Here is a 9,457-nt window from a genome sequence, read left to right as displayed (position 1 = left end):
AGATTTCGGCTCATCCTACAAACTTTGGCCACTTCTGCAATCGTTAATCTGGGATCCATTTCGATGCTCCTCTTGACAGCCCTTTTTGTACTCTCCAATGGACTAGGACGACCCGGACGCTGCTCAGTTGTTTCCTTGCCGTGTTTCCTGAACTGCACGATGATTCTGTTGACTTTTGAAAGCGGGATTCCCAAATTCTGCGAAATTTGCCGCTGACTTATTCCACCATCTGCTTGACCAACTATCCTTCCTCTAACAAAATCTGACAATTCGAGAGAACCTTGAGTTCTAGGCATGTTGTAGCACAAAATAATTAGTGTGCGGACCATTTTCATTTATATAGTGCTCTGTGAACATAAATTAGTTAGCATAAATCAGTTAAATGACGAAAAATTAGGTGTCTATTTACTTGTGACTACTCGGTGTATAGGACTGTGTTATATTTAAAACAAGAAACATTGTTTTAAGGACATTTTCTTTGATTAACAGTTCAAGGTCGGAATTACTATTACAAACAAAGGTGAACCCTGAGTGAATTATCGGATGTCCAGTTTCATTTCTGTAGTTCCGGATCGTCGAATTTCTTGGACTTAATTAAAAGGATGTTAACTGACTTTAGTGATACACTCAAGTGCTCGTGGACGCGAGAAGTAAAATTTCGTTTACCGGTAATTTTCTCGATACAGGCGGTGTGAGATTTCGCAGCTTAAAAGTCAAAGCCGCGAAAATTTGCCGTCATTTAAATTTCATCCTACCGTATCGTAACTTAAGTTTTACTAAATGTCTGTTTGTGCAAACTTTAATCATTTCGCTTTTCATTGTCAACAAACATACTAAGTAAGTATTATTTTATGTAATAAAAATGGCCTTCTTCACTGTATTATTTATTACATTTGTTATTTATAAGCCTATCTCAGTATCTGAACAAATGAATGCTAAGTTAGTACTACTGTAGCCTAGCACTAAATAACACTAACAGCATACAAGGACTATTTAAAAAAAATGTTAAAAACTTTCTTTAAAATTCTGTAATTGATTGAAAATATAATGAAAGTATCAATTCCTTATTTAATTTTATATTACAGAATGTTTAGAAGAAACTTAGGAAGTTCTTATAACTATTAGTTAAAAAAATATCACACTAAGACTAACTTTTAGTATTAAATTTAAGTACAGTAAACAGTAAATTGATTAATGTGTGTATATACACACACACATACACACATATATAGATACTTGTTTATCTTTATGGAAAAAACAAACACCTCCTTCAAGTATGGCTTTAACTGCTTAACTGAAATATTTTTCTTCAATAACATTCAACTGGCCAAATGCTTCAATTTCATTGCCCCTTTCTTGGTGATCTCAACAATTGTGTATGGGCCTTTCCATGAACTTTCCAGTTTATAGCCTTTATTGTTCAGTTTCAGCATGTTTCTTGTAAGCACTAGGGCATGAGGTTGAAACTGAAACACTTTATCTACCTTTTTCCTTACTCTTCTCATACTTCTTCTGTCTTGCCTGGGATTTTTCAGTGTTACCAAGAGCCTGTGAAAAAATAACCAAGAGTCGTTGATACACACAAGTGCTGTACCTATATTTAATAAAAACAAGAAATGTATTACACAAACAGTAATTAACACATCTAATATGTTTGGGAGTTTAGTTACAATAGGACAGTATTTCATTGGAGTGGTCCATTACAAATTGGTGGGTGGTGTTGATTAGTTCCATTCCTTTCAAAGTGAATTTTTTATAAAGAGGTAGACATCATAATAAAAGACCTGTATAAATGTATAAGATATAATTACGGAGGTAATACAGAGCTATCGCAAATGTTCAGTATGGGTTACATACTTCTTCATGTAGCATAGTTTTTTTCTACACCATATTTTCTACATGGGTAGTAATATCATCTTCAAGTATTGGGTCTTCAGGAACACCAATATCTTTTTTTTTTTTTTCTCTTCCAAGTTATTCTGTTGTTCATCAACCAGTTTGCTGAGTGCTCTTTCAATAATTCCATTTGTCCTTTTGTCAAACCTAGTTGTTTGAGGGTGGTACACAGAAGTTATTGTATGTCTGATTCCCAACACTTGAAATATGTATTGGTTAATCCTAAAAAGATACATACATGTAAATACACACATGCTAACAAAAACTATTGATGGTTTATTTCTGTAACACCTTTGTCTATTTTAACTCATTTTGTCCTTTAATAAAAAATTAAAAACATTTATAACTAAGCTAAATCAAACATTCAGCTTATAAAAGCTAGTTCTAAATGACCATAATTAGTACATTGTTAAACAATTATAAATCACTATCTCATTCACAAACTCTTGCCCTTGGTCTGTCAACACTTGATCAGGATTTCCATAACTGTCAAAGGATTATTTATTCTGAAGCTTGAGGATTACAAGAATTTTATATTTTTAATTTCTTTCATATTTATTAGAACAATTTCAAGTAGTGTTAATATTTACTACAAATGCACATTATGCTATATTTCAAACAATACACAAACTGATTCACTTATTATATATATCCACCAGATGGCTGCCAACTTCAGGGGCTGTCTTATTAAATAATGGGACAACAACAACCCATTTGGTGAAGTAATGTGTACAGGTTAAAATGTAGCAATGACCTGTATTAGTGATTGGTAATGGCTCTATTAAGTTAATACCAAGCATATCCCATGGTCTGGTTACTTTGATAGGATGAAGGATTGGTGCAGCAGTCTTCAACATTTCAAACCTCTGGCATATTTCACAGTGTTTAATCTAATTAAATTTTTTTATTACAGCCAGCCTTTAAAGTGATAAGGTGATAAATCAAGCAGGTGAATTTATATTGTTATCACCTGTTGAAACATATTATAAAAAATTGTACATGACAAGTATCGATTTGCACAATTTTATCTTTTAAGCAGATTTAAAAAAAACAGTATTTTGTATGAACAATGATAGTTTTTAATTTATCATGAATAAAATGTGTAAGGGTGGTTGAAAGCTATTTTGGAAAAGTTACAGTTTGAATACCAGTTGTTTCACATCTTCTTCAATTCCTATCCAATAGAACCTCTCTGTAATCTTTGTTACTGTCTTCTTCTATCCTTGATGGCATCCCCAACATATCTTTTTCTTCACAAGCCACAACCAGTTTCTGTGGTTGGGCTTTCAGGTAAAGTTGACTATCTGTAAAAAATTATAAATCACCACGAAGTTGTGTGTGTGTTTGTGTGTGTATGTGTTTATATATATATGAACAAAAAATGAAACATCGTATTGGTAATTCATTAAAGAGCCCAAGACCTTGTTATAATAAATTCAACATGTATTTGAAACCAGAAAGTTACTTATCCAATAACAACAGGATGTGCAAGGTGTAAAATCATACTATACTAACCCTTCAACAACAATTTCTTTATCAGTCTTAAACTACATTTTTGGTCAGCTGTTGACATTTCTGGAGGGTACACATCTTTAGAAAGATACAATGTTACTTCAGCCATTTTTGTTTTAAGCTAGTTAAATTTATAACAGTTCAATGTTAAGAATATTAAATATTTCAAAAAATATATTCAATTTTAACTAACCCAAAGTGCACGATATTACAACAATCTACAGGAAATAATTTAAGGCTAGATTACAATATATCCAACTAACCACACACTAGTGAAACACTAGTTCAATAATATTAAAGGTGTTTTTATTTAAAGTATTCAAATATGGGGATTTAAATGTACTTAATTTTGGTGTTTTACTGGTAGTAGTACTACTACTACTACTGATAGAAAAAATTGGCTTTCCTTTCAAATTGATAATAATAATTATACATTTTTGCTCTTGTTATGTATGCGGAAAATATAGATAATGAAAATACATTTTATGCAGTACCTTAAAGTTAAAGTTTTAAATGTATGACCTGTTTTAGATGTCTTTTATTTCATAGAAAAACTAAAATGTTACTATTAACAGTTTCTAGCTCCAACAGTCTAAGACACCAGAGAACAGTTATGGGACTGTTGCAGTTTGAAAATGAGTTGTTGTTGAAACTTGTGGAGGAAGATGGTTTGGTTATCACAGCAAAGTAAGTAAAGCAGATTTCTTGTTTATTTTATATGACAGAAAGGTCTTGAAGTAATATTGTCTATTGTAACATATTGTTACGACAGTGGAGGTCACGTGACGCTAGTAACATGTCATATTCTCGAAGGTTCGTGAAGCCTCGAGTGTTTACTAGATTTTCGGTATTAGCTGTATATAAGACCGCCAAGAACTGATGGCAACATTGTAATGTAATGTGTAATTGAACTGCAGACAGAGATAGATACGGACAGTTGTGTCGAGCACGTGAGATGTTCGTAGTGAATTATAGCATTTGTTATAGCGTGACTGTGGAAATTAAGTGTATTGCAAAGTTGTATTCAGAAAGAATAAACCAGTTTTATTTAAGAAAGGACTTGTATCGCTAAAGTTTCTTCGAAAATAATTTTTACGGAAAATTTACTAACGACCAGAGATGTAACAATATAAATGCTATAATACTACTAAGACTGTAAAAAATGGTTTAAACACTTGAACAAATGCAATTTAAAACACTGAAGATGATTCAGACTGAAGTTAAATGAGCAAATTGGTTCTGACTCATTTTGCATAGAAATGTATTATTGTACCAAATTAAGTCAGTCTTTTATTCCCAAAAGTATTTGTGTAGTTTTCTAGTCATAACACCTCTACAGGATGTACAGTTGCTACAATATTCAGTATTATAAAGGAATCTTACAGTGATGAGCTTATAATGTGATGTAAATGTCTACATAAGAAAGTCTTCTTTACTTGCAATGTTCTTTTTAAAATTTTCTGCTGAGCAGTGAATACTAAATCTTATTTGCATGGTGTCCCCTTACACATGTTTTTTAAGTGTAAATATACTAAATACTGATTTCCTTCATTTGATTTGAGAAGCTCCCTGGTTCGAACTGCTAGGCATAGAAAGAAAAAATGTTGCAGATAAAGAAGAGTTTATTAATTTGACATTCGGAACTAAGCCTAAAAGATACCTGAGCCTGGTCTTTTTTGATATCCTTAAAATTCTAGGTATTATTTGATTATAATTTGATGGTTATAAACAAAATTGTAGAAAAAAGAAAATGTTGTGGTTAAGTCTTGAGACATGATAATGACTGCAGTCAACTTGGAAGGATGGAGTGACAATACCAGGACTTTAGGCAAGTTAGTAGAATGGAGTAACACTACTGAGTCACTAGGCATGTTGGTAGGATGGAGTAACATTACTGAGACACTAGGCAAGTTAGGATGGAGTAACACTACTGAGACACTAGGCAAGTTAGGATGGAGTAACACTACTGAGACACTAGGAAAGTTAGGATGGAGTAACACTACTGAGACACTAGCCAAGTTAGTAGAATGGAGTAACACTACTACACTAGGGAAGATAGTAGGATAGAGTAACACTACTGTGACACTAGGGAAGATAGTAGGATAGAGTAACACTACTGAGACTCTAGGCAAGTTAGTAGGATGGCGTAAAACTACTGAGACTAGGCATGTTGATAGGATGGAGTAACACTACTGAGACACTAGGCAAGTTAGGATGGAGTAACACTACTGAGACACTAGGCAAGTTAGGATGGAGTAACACTACTGTGACACTAGCCAAGTTAGTAGAATGGAGTAACACTACTGTGACACTAGGGAAGATAGTAGGATAGAGTAACACTACTGAGAAGCTAGGCAAGTTAGTAGGATGGCGTAAAACTACTGAGACTCTAGGCATGTTGGTAGGATGGAGTAACACTACTGAGACATTAGGCAAGTTAGGATGGAGTAACACTACTGAGACACTAGGCAAGTTAGTAGGATGGAGAAACACTACTGTGACTCTAGGCAAGTTAGTAAGATGGAGTAACACTACTGAGACGCTAGGCAAGTTTGTAGGATGGAGTAAAACTACTATGACTCTAGGCAAGTTAGTAGGATAGAGTAAAACTACTGAGACACTAGGCAAGTTAGTAGGATAGAGTAAAACTACTGAGACACTAGGCAAGTTAGCAGGATGGAGTAACACTACTATGACTCTAGGGAAGTTAGCAAAATGGAATAAAACTGCCATGACTATATATATATACAAAACTGAACTTATGACCAAAATCTAGGGTATTGATGGAATGCCACTGTTTTCATATTTTTTAACAGCTCTAAATATTTATATCTCATCAAAAACAGATGTTTTTGTATCTATTTGAGATTAAGAAAGATAAGGATGGTAACATTTCTTGTAGTCCTTGTTGAAAAAGCAAAATATATATTAAAATGTATTACTGATACATAAAAAAAAAGCTTTTTCTGTTATATATTAACCTCAACTGGGGTTTGACAACTGTAGCACCTTTATCAATCTTTTTTTTTTTCAATTATTATTTGATAATTTTAATGAAGAATTACTCTCCACAGCCACTAGATTGAAATGGCTTAAGGACCTTGAGGCTCTTGGAAAATATGAAATTAGGTAATGACATAGTAGTCTAGGAAGTTGTATCTATGTTGATAGATTCTCCTGTATAGCTGGGGTTTGAATCCCACTTAAGTTCTTACCCTGACTCATTATCAGTTTATGCAAATATCTTGCTTGTGCTAATGTTTATTTTTATGGTGAAATTACAGGGGTCTTGGAATTGAACGTGTACTGCTAAATTTAATTAAAGTATACAATCATCCTGGAAACCTGATACTGGTGATAGGAACATCTTTCCGTGAAGAGGTGAGAACACACATAGTTATTCTGAATCAAGACTCTGATTCAGTTGCTAAGAGATAAACAAAATCAGCACAAAAGCCCTATCACTTGGAGTTCCATAACTGTAGCTTTTTGCTTTCTTTAAGAGTTTGTTAGACATTGTGTCAAGCAGTTTATATTATACTACTTAGTCTCATGGGCAGTAAGATCTTGACGGAAAACTTTTCTTAGAAAATCTTCATTACTGATCTTATTTGCTGCTGTATGATTCTTTTCTTGCATTTGGAAAGTACTCGCATTAAACATGTGAAAACAGACATTTATCATTGTGAAATGACTTGAAATCACTTTTTGTCTTTTGGATTTCTTTGCTTACAGGTGGATTTAACTTTAATTGACTGACTTCATCTAAGAAATATGCTTTCTTTGCTTTCATGGGTTTGATGACATGTACATTGATATCTTATTTCAACATTAAATCCATTTTTGTCAATTAAACCTTAAAATTGCAACCTAATGAAGCATTTTGTGTCAGTCTTTCATTCATTTAGATAACATTTCTTTACCTTTCTCTATAGGGTTTAATAAGATTGATTATCCTTATTTATAAAATTTACATTAGGCCTCTTTTAGAATACAGTAACATGATAATTTCTAATATGTCAGACTACTTACGCAATAAGTTACAGTCAACAAAACTGAGCTGTCCGAACAGCATATTGTTTCCCATTATAAACCTATACCTGTTATTTAAATGTGATTAGTGACATCCCCACAGTTAAAAAATGCATTTTTAATGTATTTTCCTCTTTTTTTTTAGAAAACCTAACCCTTTATCAGTTCAGTTTCCATTTAGAGCTGGACAATTGATCAATACAATCAATTACCTATGAGCATAGATTACATCAATTATTGTCACAAAAAATAATCAACTGATAAAAATTAGTATTTATGATTATAACTCTTTTTGATTATTCCAAATTTCCAAGTAATCAAAATATTGCCATTATGATTTCTTGTTATTGTTTTTGATTAATACAAGTTAGTTCAACTTGATTAGTGTCACAATACTTGAAAATAATCAACTAATCAAAATTAGTGTTTCCAATTACTACTATTTTTGATTATTCGAACTATCCAAGTCTTGTGTAACAATAATAGATTACTTGACCCAGTGAATAATCATATAGCAAATTCCAGTAATCATCCAACTCCATGTCCGTTGCTTCTACCCAGCATACTGGCAGAAATACGTATCATATATAACTTAATCAGTGACCTCAACATCTCCTAAACCACTGTAACATATTAACAAGTATATGTCGCAAATTAATACAGTATTTTTTTTTCCTGTTGAGTAAAGTTGTAGTAAAACAGTAGTGGTGTCTACTATTACAGTACAGCTATAAACAATAAGCATTATTAGTATACACCACACCATAGTGTGAGAAAGTGAGCGAAGATAAATTTTTGTCTCTGACTGCCCTTAGTTTCCACCCAAAATCACTATCTAAGTTTTGTGAAAGTTCAACCATAAGTTGTTGTTTTTCTGGAGAGGGTCCAAGATAAACGTTTTCCATTTTACTTTTGAGTCTTCTTGTTTAACCACCACCAGTTGGTATGTCTTCCTCAATTCACATATTTTTCATTGAGTGGCATGCTGACAGCAGTCTCTTGTACATCTGTGTTGCAGTTTTTCCATATACCATATTATGGAAATACAGAACTGAATCAGTTCCACATATATACATATACGTGTGTGAAATCATGCAGTATACAGCATAAAAACTTAATTTGTGTCTGGGCAAATTTAAGGAAATGTCATTTGTCTTGTTGTTTGTTATAATTATTATTTCACTAGTTTTTAGTGCATCTGTGTTTACTGAACTCTGATAACATCACACGTATATATATATTAGATTATATTATATTTATTCACTATTCATGTTGTTTAAAATAAATTAGAATCTTAGGTTCACTTATGTTACCCTTCTGTTTGTCATGTTTTAATTGAAAGATATAGCCGTTTGTTTCATCACCAGTAACAACACTTCACCACAACATGGTGTTGGTATCCGATAATACAGAAACAGTGGTTATTAATAATTTCAAAACATTTTGTAACCAGAATTAAAAAGTAAATATGCAGTTCAAATCAGAAGGATATAAATTATGTTTGTGAAATCTCAATTTATACTTTTTGTGCAGTATACTTATAGAGACAAATTAGTTGGCTCTGGTGTTTGTGAAACCACAGTTTATACTTTGTGTGCAGTATAATTAGAGAAACAAATTAGTTGGCTCTGGTGTTTGTGAAACTTCAGTTTATACTTTGTGTGCAGTATAATTACAGAGAGAAATTGGTTGGCTCTGGTGTTTGTGAAACTTCAGTTTATACTTTGTGTTCAGTATAATTACAGAGAGAAATTGGTTGGCTCTGGTTGAAACTTCAGTTTTTACTTTGTGTGCAGTATAATTACAGAGAGAAATTGGTTGGCTCTGGTGTTTGTGAAACTTCAGTTTATACTTTGTGTGCAGTATAATTATAGAGACAAATTGTTTGGCTCTGGTGTTTGTGAAACCTCAGTTTATACTTTGTGTGCAGTATAATTAGAGAAACAAATTAGTTGGCTCTGGTGTTTGTGAAACTTCAGTTTATACTTTGTGTGCAGTATAATTACAGAGAGAAATT

General features: G+C 32.6%; 1 protein-coding gene across 1 annotated transcript in view; it reads left to right on the top strand.

Moving 5' to 3' along the window:
* The first annotated feature begins 454 nt into the window (after positions 1 to 454).
* The window catches only part of LOC106461331 (DNA repair endonuclease XPF-like), a 42,131-nt gene continuing 33,128 nt past the window's right edge, over positions 455 to 9,457 (top strand). Inside the window, exons 1-3 of the mRNA XM_013921149.2 lie at positions 455 to 837; positions 3,984 to 4,095; positions 6,693 to 6,789. Of these exons, the coding sequence (XP_013776603.1) occupies positions 4,022 to 4,095; positions 6,693 to 6,789 (171 nt within the window). The 5' untranslated portion in view covers positions 455 to 837; positions 3,984 to 4,021. The remainder of the gene's footprint in view (positions 838 to 3,983; positions 4,096 to 6,692; positions 6,790 to 9,457) is intronic.

The sequence above is a fragment of the Limulus polyphemus genome, unplaced genomic scaffold (genome assembly GCF_000517525.1).
Source record: "Limulus polyphemus unplaced genomic scaffold, Limulus_polyphemus-2.1.2 Scaffold935, whole genome shotgun sequence".
In the NCBI taxonomy this organism is placed as follows: Eukaryota; Metazoa; Arthropoda; class Merostomata; order Xiphosura; family Limulidae; genus Limulus; species Limulus polyphemus.
The sequence above is the reverse complement of the archived record's forward strand: the minus strand, read 5'-3'. Positions and strand labels throughout refer to the sequence as shown.